Source organism: Vigna radiata, chromosome 7 (assembly GCF_000741045.1).
Source record: "Vigna radiata var. radiata cultivar VC1973A chromosome 7, Vradiata_ver6, whole genome shotgun sequence".
Lineage (NCBI taxonomy): Eukaryota > Viridiplantae > Streptophyta > Magnoliopsida > Fabales > Fabaceae > Vigna > Vigna radiata.
The window spans coordinates 38,723,264-38,737,279 of record NC_028357.1 but is presented as its reverse complement, the minus strand read 5'-3'; the positions used below and the strand labels follow the sequence as shown (position 1 = coordinate 38,737,279).

Sequence of the window (14,016 nt, the reverse complement as noted above, 5' to 3'; positions counted from 1 at the left end):
CATTTTTTAAAAAAATATAATACCAAGGTTATATATGTTTTAAGACACAATTGCGTTCTTCTTGAAAAAAAAAATGGTGATTTCAACAGTTGATTTCATTTAAAATAAAATTTCAAAAATTGAGTACACTATTTTTTAGTTTAAAATGTAGAAAAAGAAAACCTTGTTTTAGAAACATAACTTTTATTTTTTATAAATAAGATATGCTCAATTATTGGTTGTCAAAAGGTGTGCAAAACATTTTTCTTTATTTTAGAATGGCCATTCCTGTACCACAGCACGACAACATTCTAAATGGTTTTATTAAACATAAATCCGACAAAGTGGTAGAGATGACCGAAAAAAAAGAAAAAAAGAAAGAGAAATTGAACAACCCATTAACAAAAGTTTGTTTCTTTTTTCCAATAAACTAGATGTAAAAGTTTCTCCATATACCACACGTGATTTTCCTTGGTGAGAAAATTGAACTATAAATCCATGGTGAGATGTTTCCATATTCAGAGATTGAGAAGATATGGATTCAGAAAGAAAAGAATCGAAGAGTGTGTGTGTGATTGGAGCAGGACCATCGGGGATAGTGGTGGCGAGGGAGCTGAGAAGGGAAGGTCAGAAGGTGGTGGTGTTGGAGCAGAAGCATGACATTGGAGGGCAATGGCTATATGAGCCAAATGTAGAAGAAGAGGATGACCCTTTGGGAAGAAACCCTTGGCTGAAGGTGCACAGTAGCATCTACCAATCTTTAAGGCTGATGTCCCCAAGAGAGGTCATGGGCTTCACTGATTTCCCTTTTTCAGTGAAGAAAGGTAGAGACCCTAGGAGGTTTCCTAGCCACACAGAGTTCCTTCTCTACCTCAAGGACTTCTGTGAATGGTTTAAGGTCACAGAGATTATCAAGTTCAACACAAAGGTTCTTTATGTTGGACCCTTAAACTATGGTGTCTCTACTCAGGATTTGAAATGGCTTGTTAGAAGCAAAGACAAGGAGAGTAATAAGGAAGTTGAACAAGTCTTTGACGCTGTGGTTGTGGCCACTGGCCATTACTCTAAGCCTAGATTGCCCTGCATTCAAGGTACCTCCATGCAATAATATTGCATGCACACTATCTCATCAAATCCATATATATTTCTAATAATCCCGTTTTTGATGCTCAGGAATGGAGAAATGGAGAAGAAAACAAATGCACAGTCACGTTTACAGGTCTCCAGAGCCCTTCCGCGGGGAGGTACATGAACAGATATTAAACTTATATTTTCTTTTTTAGTTTGGTGGAAACTTAAATAATGCAGGCATATCTGAATTAAATTATTAAGCTAACACTCCTCAAAAAATCACTGATTTTGTCTTTTATATATATAGATAGTGGTGGTGGTCGGAAATTCTTTTAGTGGACAAGAAATATCAATGGAACTTGTGAAAGTAGTGAAGGAAGTGCACCTGAGTTCGAAATCACTTGAGATTTACGAGGGTTTATCCAAAGTTATATCCAAATACGAGAACTTTCACCTTCGTCCGCAGGTATCACTTCCTGATCTTCAAGTTCTTGTCCCATGAAATAGATCCACTGCTATTTTATGTTTTTTTGTAGATCGACAACCTTCGAGAGGATGGGAGTGTCACTTTCACGGACGGTTCCTGCATAATCGCAGACACTATTTTATACTGCACTGGGTAACATCTCATATATCATCCTAAAATTAAGCTTACAAGCTCTCACATTTACTCTTAATGTCTCATTCATTGAATGGATTGTGTGTAGGTATGAGTATTCCTTCCCTTTTCTTGACACAAAGGGAATGGTTGTTGTGGATGATAACAGAGTGGGTCCTTTGTATGAACACACTTTCCCTCCATCACTTGCACCTTCGCTTTCACTCGTAGGCATCCCCAGAAAGGTAACCTTCAATTATATCTGTAATAGAGGTATATATATATATATATATATATATATATATATATATATATATATATATATATATATATATATATATATATATATATATATGCACATGGTTGATATATGAGTGGTGCAGATCCTAGGGCTCCCTTTCTTTGAGTCTCAAGGAAAATGGATAGCTCAACTGCTTTCTGGGAAAAAGGTATTGCCATCATATGAGGAAATGATGAAATCAATTGACGAGTTTTATCATTCAAAAGAGGCTGCTGCTATTCCTAAACGTCACACCCATGAAATTGGAGACTTTGAGGTTAACTTTTATTTCATTCCTATCTGCTAGGGCATGCAAATATTAATGTTACTCACACAGATAAACTTGTTTTGCAGTATTGTGACAAATATGGAGAAAATGTTGGATTTCCAAAGTTGGAAGAATGGAGAAAAGAGTTGTGCGTATCTTCCGTAGTCAACTACTTTCTCAACTTGGAGACTTGTCGCGATTCATGGTATGATGATCACAAGCTTCAACAAGCTCTCAAATCTCCATACTTCACTCAACTTTCTAAAACCTAATTTACTTTCTATTTCTAAGTTCAAAACTTTCTTAATCTTTCGTTTCCCCAAATGAAATGTCACCATAAACTTCATGTAAGATTTCAATCTTCCAAAATTTACTATCTTTAGTCAATTTTAGTTAATAATATGTGATTCTAACTAAGTTCACACATATAAATTTAATCTTAAGTAAATAAATAAAAATAATCTAAATATTTCGACCAATTTTGAATGACAAGAGTACTAATGTTTTTATGTTTAATTAAATTTAAGTAAACTTAAAATATAGAATATATGTTAAATGAAATTTTGTTTCTGATCTTATCATGGACGAAAGTGTTTGGGAAGAACTATTATTACTTCTATGCAATATGAAATGAATAAAAAAATTAAATTTTATTCATATTCACTGTAGTTTATTAATATTTTAAATAGCAGTTCATGATTTGGAACATTGTACTAATCAAAATTCAAAAGGAAAGGCTTTTGTTAAGAAGCAAACAAAATGAGTATGCCAAAGTTGCATTATGCATACGTGCCCATTTTAACCAAACATTTTATAATTAATAGTTTTTTACCATGTGATTATGTATCGTTATTTATTTTATGTTAAATTAAAAAATTTAAATAAATGTCATTAGACATCGGTTGAAGTGGTTCAGAATTATTCAATTATTTAAATTATTAGATAAGATAAAATAAGTTGTTAAACAGAAACACATTCCAAGCTTTTAATTTAATTATTATCTTATTTTACGTCATCAGGAGTGAAAGTTTTTCCAATAAATTTTGCATACTATTTTCCAATAAATTGAATATATGGTAATCTACTCTATATTTTAGTAATACTTATATTATTAACTAATTGTTGAGAAATCTAACACAATCTTTTAAAAGCTTTCAATAATTTAGCCTATAGAATCTTGTAATATGTTTGGCTTTTTGTTTGCAAGATAAGAAACCAAAAGTTCATAATTTCTAATAAAGCTGAAGTGTTTGGAAGAAGAAGATTAATCCCAACGCTTCCCAAACACAGCCTAGGTAGTCATTCTTCCACTTATTTCAATAATTGCTGGTTACAGAGAGTGGAATCCACGTTTGAACAAAAGCCATGCTGCACCAATTTTTAATAAGGTATTTTTCCAAGCTGTTTTTTTTAGCTTGGTCTCCTTCACATAACATTAGGAAAACAAAATACTGTTTGTATCTATTTATAAATTCATATAAATCTCGAATAAGCTGCTATCTCAAACTACAACAATAATTTTTCTTCGCATATAAATATTTATTATTAATAATAATAAAAATATAAAAAACATAAACTCATGTAATTAAAAATTAAACAATTCTGTAGATAGTGTAAATATATTATAAAAAAATCAAGTTATAACTTAGAAGGGATCTACTATTTATGTTGGAAGATAAGTCAGATTTATGATATATAAATGAGGTGCAAATCTTACCTTAGAAATTGGTTTTGTGGAGATGGGTTAGACCTAAAACCTATTTTCTAATAATTTATACAAACATTTAATTTTCTAATCCATAATAGCTATAATATTTAAATTTGATTTGTAAAATAGAAAACAAAATTGTGCTTTCTCAATATGAAAACTATGTGGACTATAGTATAAGGAGAAAAAAAATAATCTCATTTAAAATATACAATTAATTATATGATAATTTCATTGAACTTATGAATCGTTAAGTTATATTAAAAGAAGTAAATTTTTGACAATTATTATTATTATTATTATTTAAATATTTACTTAATAACTCCTTCTGATAATAAAAATATAAATAAAAGTTTATAATAAAATAATAATATATTTTATTGCGTATATGTAAAAAAGATAAAAATGTCAAAATATTATTACATTTTGTATATTATATTATTATAATTTATTTGTAATATAATTTTGTGTGTGTCAAACTATTATATTTTTTATGAATAAAATGATATTTTCACATTCTTATATTTTATGTAACTAAATGTATTACTAATATTATTTTATAATGTAATGTTTCTTATTATCATTTAAATATAACATTTTATTATTAAAAGAATGTTATTAAGCTCTAAATATAATATTTCAATATTAAATGGATTTGTTTGAAAAAGAATACATTATGAATAAATAACTTTTCTATTCAAACATATTAACAAGCTCTCATAAAAAGCTATAAGATTTTAGTGAGTCACTGATACCTAATACTCTTAAGGTACAAATTACTAAAAGTGTGAGCTTTTGTTTTTTTGTTTTTTTTGGGCGGTGGGTTTAAAATTTGCATTTGGACTATGATATTTTGACAATCATTTTTAATAATTTTTTGACAATAAAATAAATATCATTATTTTATTAATTCGTATATTTAAAACAAAGCAATCAAAAGTTGTTACATAAACTGTCTTTTGTTAAAAAAATTTAAAAAAAGATTTGGTAGTATCCATATATGAAAGAGACGTATTATTGACACGTGCTTTTTGGAGTATTTCCTTTTAAATATTAAAAGTTGTCACCTTTTCCTATTCAATTTGTTATATATATTGTGCTTTTTCATATAGATTTAGCTATATTATAATATATGAATAAAATTTTATTTTATAAATTGGTTTTTGTTATAATAATTAGATATATGTAAAAATGTTTTGTTTTGTTTATAAACTTTTTTAAAAGTTGATAGTTGTCTCACTGTAGAGAATTATATTTGAGTTGGTGGTAGCAGGTGGACATACACAATCGTATAAACAAATAAAGAATGCGATATGTTGGTGTCTGCATTAATTATAAAGAAATGTTATAAATAAAACAAAGTGATAGATATGTGATCTTATTCAAAATCGAATCTATATTTGCCCAATGATTCACTTAAAAATTAAAATAAGAAACATCTTTTTTGCAAAAGTAGTCATTGCCATTTTCAAAAAGTAAATTGTACAAATGAAAAGCAAAGAACGATTGGAATAATTTAGCTAAAAAAATAGCATGAAATAAATTATTGCTGGCATGAAGTTCTAGATAGATTTTTTTTTATTTTATTTCATTAATTTGAATTGAAACAAATTATTGTTGGTATGAAGTTCTAGATAGATTTTTTTATATTTATTTCGTTAATTTGAATTGTTGGAGACATGATTGTGGAAGAATTTAACAATGCTGTGCAACTTTTTAAAAAATTATTTGAACTAGCTAACACTTTTAAACATATTTACATTAATTAGGATTTCGTTAGGAAGAAGTCATTTTTACGAGTCTCAATAACAAAGATTCCACTAAAATTTTAATATTAGAATACTGATTTTTTTTTTCTTTTTTTCTTAACTGTGTACTGTACTATTTAAATGGGTGTATTTTTTTTTCTTTCTTATTTGTAACTTCTTTCAAAAATTTTATAATTATTTGTTTTAAAAATTAACGTATAAGGTTGAAGGCTTAGAAAAAAAAAACAAAAGAGGAGATTGTATAGGAAAGCAATTAACATAAAATATAAAAAAAAAAGTATAGAAAATATATTTTGTATAAAATTACATAATATATCTAATAAAATAAATGGTTTTATTACATAAATATAAATCAGCCTTTTTATTACATAAACTATGGAAATAATTGAAACTGTCGGGTCAAGAAAAAGTTCATTTCGGCTTAAAAACTTTAATGATAAGCTAAATCAGCCTAAACTAAAAATAAATAAATAAATCTAAACATTATAAAATGGTTATCCATGGACACGATTATTAGATTTTATTTTTTCCCTCTTATATTTTATTAATTAGTTTTTGGAACATCCAATTTTATATAATTTATTGCAATATTATAGTTACCATTATTCTTCTTAAAATGAAATAAAATGAATAATAGATTTTGAAAGAAAACTAGCCCAACCTTAAAAATGAAAAAATGAAAAGACAGTAAACGAAATGGGCCATTTTAACCAACACAAGAAAGGTGAAAATAGAAACAGAGGCAAAACCAAATTTCCAGAAAAAAAAAATACAATAAAAACTTCAAATAAGATAAAGTTCATGGTTGTTTTTTTTATTGAGAAAGAGTCTAAATTCTAGTTGAAACCATTAAAAAAAAAGCTTTTTCGTTAGAGTACATTGAAAGAAATATAATTTTAATACAAATTTTTATTTCTATTTCATTTTTTATTCTCTTAAAATAGGTGGGTTTAACTCATATATAATATTTGGGTGTTTTTCTCTCCACTTCCCCAAGTGGGTCCTGCACTTCCTCCACTATTTTAATTTATTTCAAAAATATTCTACATAATAGTAAATAATGATATATGATTATATACTAACTTTATAATGATGAAAGAACTAAATAAATTCTAATCTTTAACAAATAACTTTTTTAATATTTTAAGTATTTAATAATATTTTTATATTATTTATCTAATAAATTAAATGTTTTATTCAAGTTATTTGAGTCAAACATGTCAGTGAGTTAAAACATAATATAATGTTAAAAGTTATAGATATTATATGTAAAAAAACACACATATATATAAATATTTTTCTAGAAATTTAGAACAAAATTTTATCATTTATTAAGTAATTTGAAAAGAAAAAAATATATTAGTGAAAATAAGATTGAATCAAACTTATTTAAGAAAATATATCACAAGTTTAAATTTGAGTCATGTAAATGCTCCATTAATGTAAAGAGAGAAAGAGAAAGATTGTTAAGGATAGTGGGAGGCGTAGGGTATTTTTGGAATAAAAAATATAGTAGGAAAGTGTAGAATATTTATGAAATAAGTTAAAATACTGGGAAGGTGCTCGACCCATTTCGGAGGTGGAGGGAGCAACACCTATAATATTTTCTTATTTTTCGTTTATTTTACTGTTTCGAGATCTTGATGGGCTTGGCCCATTTCATTTGCGGAAATAACATTATGAAATTTTATATCTTTTTGTACTGCGTTTTCCTCCTTTTAAGTAGTACAAAATCTTTTAGGGTGTTGCTCCCTCCACCTCCCCAAATGCTCCTTCACCTTCCCACTATTTTCATTTATTTCAAAAATATTCTACACCTCCCCACTATTTTCTTTTATTCCAAAAATACTCTACACCTCTCCACTATCATTAACAATCTTTCTTTCTCTCTGCATTAATGGAGCATTTACATGACTCATTAATGACTCAGATTTGAACTTGTGATATATTCTATTAAATAAGTTTGATTCAATCTTATTTTTGTTGTTCAATATATTTTATTGGGTTAAATATGTTTTTAGTCCCTGTACTTTGGGGCGATTTTGGTTTTAGTCCCTCTTTCAAACTAAGGTAAAATTTAGTCATTACAGCAAATAAAGTTAAAAAAATTTGGTAAAAAGGACTAAAACCAGAGTTTTCTAAAGTTGAAGGACTAAATTGTACCTTAGTTTGAAAGAACAACTAAAACCAAAATCGCTCCAAAGTATAGGGACTAAAAACATATTTAACCCAATTTTTTTTCTTCAAATTACTTAATAAATGGTAAAATTTTGTTCTAAATTTCTAGAAAAATGTTTATATATATATATATATATATATGTGTGTGTGTGTGTGTGTGTGTGTGTTTTTTTTTTTTTTTTTTTACATTTAATATCTATAATAACATTATATTATGTTTTAACTTACCGACATGTTCAACTTAAATAATTTGAATAAAATATTTAATTTATTACATAAATAATATAAAAATATTATTAAATACTTAAAATACAAAAGAAAAGTTATTTGTTAAAAATTTTGAATTTATTTAGTTTTTTTGTCATTATAAAGTTAGTATATAATAATAATATATTATTATTATTTACTATTAATATAAAATGGAAGTGGTAGAAACACTAATATTGAAGTTTTATTTGAATTTTATATTTTGCAATATATCACAAATTCAAAAGAGAAATATTGTTAAGGATAGTGGGGAGGTGTAAGGTATTTTTGGAATAAAAAAAGATAGTGAAAAAATGTAGAATATTTTTGAAATAAATGAAAATAGTGAGGAGGTGGAGGAGCACTTGGGGAGATAGATGGAACAACACCCAATCATTTATTCGTAATCAAGACTACTTATGCATAACTTTATTTCTATTAATTACACCCGTCTATATATAATAAAATAATTCAATATAAATTAACCGTAAACCTTATTTTGGTGATATTTAACTAAATTAATTGTATTTAAATACGAAATAGAATTAATCATAATTAATAGTATCTTTAATCTTCCATATTTATAATTATACATATAAAATGTTAAATAATTTTACATCATTACTAATTTTCAAATTAATGTTGATATGACTTTTTAATATAGTTATATATATATATATATATATATATATAAGGGTTTGTTAAGTTGTGTACCTCTGTTTTTCAGTTGGTACATTAATATATAATGGATTCTAAGTTTTAAGGTTAGGGCGCGCGCACACACACAAAGAGGGATAAGGAACACTTCTGATCAATCGATGATCCATAATTCCAATTTCTAAACAAATGAAATTTGTAAGCAATAAAATACTTTCTTAAAGTTATCATAAATGTACATATTTAATTTAGAAGAGGTTATCCTACATTATAAGTGGAAACACATAACATGAATGTTAACTTTTTTTTCCCTTTTATATTGCAAAAGATAATAAAATTATAATTATAAAAGTCAATGTAAATAGTTTTTGTAATTTTATTATAGATCATTTTTATTTATTTTATAATTATTTTTTTATTATAAATGACTATTTTACTTTAAAAAGGTGATTAATTAAAGAAATCGTTAAATAAAAAAAGGGTTAAATTTAAAAAATAAAAATTGTAAAATAATTATTTTAATTTAAATAAATGATTATTTATTAAAGAGTAAAATTAAAAAAAATGTATATAAAAAAGGTGATAATTCCCTATAAATTAATAGTTGTTTTACTCCAATGACTAAATTTAAATGCTTATTCACAGTGATTTTAGGTAAACTAAAAAACTAATTCTTAAATTATAAGCTTAACTTAGTTTTAAGTATATTGAAAATTTGTATACTTTTAAAAGACTTATACAACATAATATCATAAATATTATTTATATATTTTGTGTCTCTCTAATTCATCTGTTAATTAGTTTTTTTTCTCTAATCCATCTTTAATATCTCAAATGAATGAAAAGAAAAATTCCAAATTCATTAACAAGAGAAAGGAAAATAAATAGAAGTAATAATTTGGATATTTTAATCAAATAAGGTTATATTAAAAAGTGGGTGTAAATACCTTATAGGGTTATATTAAGTTTAAAGCTTATTTTCTAACATTGCATTAAAGTTTGGTTATAATTTTATATGTTATTATATCGTTTTCTGACCACTCACATATATTTAGTTTCATATGTTGGAAATTCTACCATAATTAATATGAAATTATAAATAAACAAAAATCTTACCTTATAAAATGATTTTATTAAATTGAGTTACATTTAATCTATTTCTTAGCAACAATTATATAATCTTATTAATAAAAGATATATTTTAAAAGTAAATTATATAACGTTAAATGGTCATTAATATATGTTGAAGAGGTATTGCAAACAATAATTAAGAAGTTTTGAAGTCCAAATTACAATGATTAATCTTTTGGAAGGAAGCGAATGCAATTCACAAGTGCCTCAATTTAGCATTTGCCCAATTAATAGCCAAAAATGTGACATCTGCTTCAAAGGTAGAAAGGGATGGATATGGGGCATCTCAAACTCATCAACAAACTATATACTACTTTCTTTTCATTCAATACTTATACTTACAACAAATCATGTAAAAAAACTAAATAACTAGTTTATTACTTTTTACTGTTTTTTTAACATGCAGTTATACTGCTTTTTAGTATATTTTTGCATATAATAAATGTGAAAAGAAATATAATAAAATATCATGTTTCTAAAATGCAAGCAGTATCTGACTGATTCCAACCACACATGCAACAACATCATTTCAGTTGCAGAAGCTACTGTAACGCAACTGGTTTAAAATAGCTGCATCTGCTAGCAACAAGGGCACCCAATATAATTTGGAACTTTTTACTGTGTCTGTTTTGAACAAATTTCTTTATAAAGATCTCTAGAAAAGAAAAAAAAAAAAGGAGTTAAAATTCATGTATAAAATAATTTACTTATATCTTAGTTTTAGGTTAAGCATGAGTTAAACATGCATTAAATAGTGAATCAACATTCGCAGCCTGTTTAAAAAGGAAGTTAAAAAGATTCCTCTCTTTTCAATGGTTTCTTTCAAGTGCTGCAATTATCATCAGCTTCAATCCAACTCCTATAAACACAATTTTGAGGATCTTGTATGCTCGTGTACCTCTCTCTTTCTCTTGTGACAGATTCTTATGATTTCAGCTTTACAAATTACATATATATATATATATATATATATATATATATACACACACACACACACAACATATTTGTGAATGATGATATATATAGCAATGATATGGAAAACAACCCATGAGATGAAGAATGGTTGGGCAGGCACGTGCCCACATGGGCAAATTTCTCATTTCACTAACATTTAGGACACGGGATCACATGTGAGGTTCCATGTATGCATGACAATGAAATACCAGTGCAGTTTTGATAAACAAGTCATGACTGCATAATTAAACTACTGCTGTTACAAATATATATATATATATATATATATATATATATATATATATATATATATATATATATGTGTGTGTGTGTGTGTAACACAAATTATGAAATAGTTATAACTTGTTTAACTAAAGGTTTAATTTAATCTTCTTGGGAATGGACTCAGTTTCAAAGGTAAAACGAAGAGAAAGTTACATGGATATTGGATTGTAGCATTATATAGCATACTGGTGGTAGTACATAGGAAGCTAGTTGCGATTGGAAGTGGTGGTATGGTCAGTAGTAGTAACTGGGTATTTCTTAGCATTCTTGAGTATTTTTGTGAGAGCTGCTTGGCCAAGATCTAGCCCACAAACATCTGCAAGACGCACTAGATAAAGCAAAACATCAGAAAGCTCTTCCTCTAAGTGCTCCTTATCATCACTACTCCAATTGGGTAACCCCTTTGCAACCTCTCCTTTCCACTGGAATATCTCAGAAAGCTCTCCCACCTCTCCAACCTGCATAATTAATAAACATACAATATGTTCATTAACTTTGTTAAAGAAATTAATTTCAGTATCATAATAACACATTCTGGGACTTACAAGAGCTAAAAGAAGGTTTCTGGGACTGTGATATTGTTCCCATCCTCTTACTTGAGCAAACTCAGCAAGCCTTTTGCTAAGTTCCTGAAGAGAAACATCTCTTTTTCTAGGAAATCCATTAGAGTACTCCATTTTTTTTTGTAAGAAAAAGGCTTGTGTTTGTTTGTTTGGTTGATCCAATTTATAGACAATTTATAGACAACATGGCCGAGTGGGGCTAGAAGATAGAAAGATAATGAGAAATATTCGCATTTCTTTTCTAACTAATATATGCACTAACTGGTGTAGTGGAGGGACACTTGATTGGTTTTTTTCTGTAGGACAGTAATGATGAAGGTGGTGGCATGGCAGATATGCCTCTATCTTTACATCCATGACTTGAAATCACTTACCTACACCTGAAAAGTTGTATTCTAGCTCCAATGCAATATAGCCATTTTCTCTAATCCTCTTATATACTCTGCTACATATCTCTATAGAATCTAGCACTCCAGTTCATTTTCTGAAAGAATCCAGTTTGGATTTATCTTCTTGCATGCCAACTTCATGCCTTGCGCATGGGTTCAGTCTGGACATTTAAACATCATCTCAGTTACTCATCTGGTTTATTGCGATTCCTATAGAGAAAATATGCAAAATCTAATCTATCCAGAAATTGTATCTAAAATTCATCGCAAGGACACGTCACGGATACGATACCATTATCTGTGCTTTATATGCAGGAAGAGACATTCTCATCCAGTTATAAATTATCAAGTGTGATATATAATATCCACGTTTCCTGTGTCCTTTATTTCCTGAACTTACAAAGTTATTACTCCTGTAACAAATTCAATTATAAGAAAAAAAAATTCATATGCAATGCATCAAAAGAATAAAGTATCAATAATTTAAAATCAATTAATAAACATATGTAAAACATGATCAAAACCAATGTGATTTCATTTTAAAACACTAGTGATATTATTTATAATTTATAGTTTGTAGTGAAATTTTTTGGAAGGATATACCGATTTTCCATGACGGAAATAAGGGGGGAGCTAGCTAGCATGCCCATGAGATGCTTTTCGTGGAGTTTGTGCTTGTCCTCACATGCTTGTCTTTTCTGTAAGAGCTTAGTTAATTGTTTAATAATAAAAATGGTATGTCTGAAATAAAAAATGAATATTTTATCATTTAAATATAGAATTCATAAATAAAAAAGTTAATTATTTAACTTTCATTTTTGTCTTATTAGAAATTATTTTAGTATAAGTTTCTTGTTACCTTTTATCTTGAATAATTAGAAATTATTAGAAATTATTCATGATCAATTTACTTGAATTATATAAAATCCAACACACATTAATTCTCCTCCCTACACGTTTTGTTATCATGTGTGTCTATGTTTTTTATTGATATAATTAAAAATGGATAATCTAATTAAATAAAATAACCTTTTAGATTACAACGAAATATACTAATTATAATAAAATTAAACTTTTATTTGTTACATAACATATTTGTATTTAAAAATATTTTAACCATGAAAGTATCTTATTTACTATATTTCATTTGAAATCCATAACATCTTTAAAGATAGTGCGAGAGACATGTTGGCGTAAAGAAAATGTGAATTGGGGGTAGCAATGACATGATAATGTTCAACCCAAAATTTCACCACCAGTGAGGGAGACATGTCCCTACTGTCTGCAGTGGACTTTGACCCCAAAATCACTTTATAAAAGTTGTCAAAAATAGATTTCAAATTTAACTTTATCGATTTGTAAAATAATATTTTTCCTCACTTATATATAATAAGTTTATTTTATTATTTTACACGATAAAAATGTTAACAAATCTAAAAAACTATATGATAAACATCGTATAATTAATTTCTAAATTTAATACAAGAAAAAATATCCATGTCTAAGCATTATATTTGACAAAAAATATATTAGAACTATCAAAATGGTCACAACCCGTGGGTTAACCTGGCCCACCACAGGTTCGAACTGGGTTGTGTTTGAATAAATTATATTTTTTTTGTAAGTCAGATTTCAACTCGACTCGTTTAAATCCGATTCATGCAGGTTGAACCTGTGATGAGTCAGGTTGACCCTCAATCCAGCTACCTAATTTTATTTTATTCAAATTTATTTTTAATTTTATAAAAATATTTATTATTATTTTTTGTTTGAAATAATTATTTAAGTCTCCTATATTCAAAATTAATTAAACACCATGTTGGAAGTGCAATTTAAAAGTGAGATTTGTTTAAATTTAAATTATAGAAAATTTATAATTTTTTATTTAAAAATGTTGTATTTAACTAAGCCAGTGAGCCAACCTTTTTAACCACCAACCC

General features: G+C 27.0%; 2 protein-coding genes across 2 annotated transcripts; one reads left to right on the top strand and one right to left on the bottom strand.

Moving 5' to 3' along the window:
* Nucleotides 1–432: 432 nt before the first annotated feature.
* Nucleotides 433–2,609, top strand: LOC106767369 (flavin-containing monooxygenase FMO GS-OX-like 8). Its single transcript, XM_014652248.2, has 7 exons — nucleotides 433–1,070; nucleotides 1,153–1,223; nucleotides 1,358–1,516; nucleotides 1,587–1,669; nucleotides 1,758–1,893; nucleotides 2,032–2,205; nucleotides 2,283–2,609. Exons 1-7 carry the CDS (start codon nucleotides 515–517, stop codon nucleotides 2,466–2,468), a joined length of 1,365 nt encoding a protein of 454 aa, XP_014507734.1. The 5' UTR covers nucleotides 433–514; the 3' UTR covers nucleotides 2,469–2,609.
* Nucleotides 2,610–11,184: 8,575 nt separating this feature from the next.
* Nucleotides 11,185–11,843, bottom strand: LOC106767643 (dCTP pyrophosphatase 1). The gene is made up of 2 exons (XM_014652575.2): nucleotides 11,670–11,843; nucleotides 11,185–11,582 (listed from the first exon to the last, which is right to left on the bottom strand). The coding sequence occupies exons 1-2, from the start codon at nucleotides 11,799–11,801 to the stop codon at nucleotides 11,331–11,333; spliced, it is 384 nt and encodes a 127-aa protein (XP_014508061.1). The 5' UTR covers nucleotides 11,802–11,843; the 3' UTR covers nucleotides 11,185–11,330.
* Nucleotides 11,844–14,016: the final 2,173 nt, after the last annotated feature.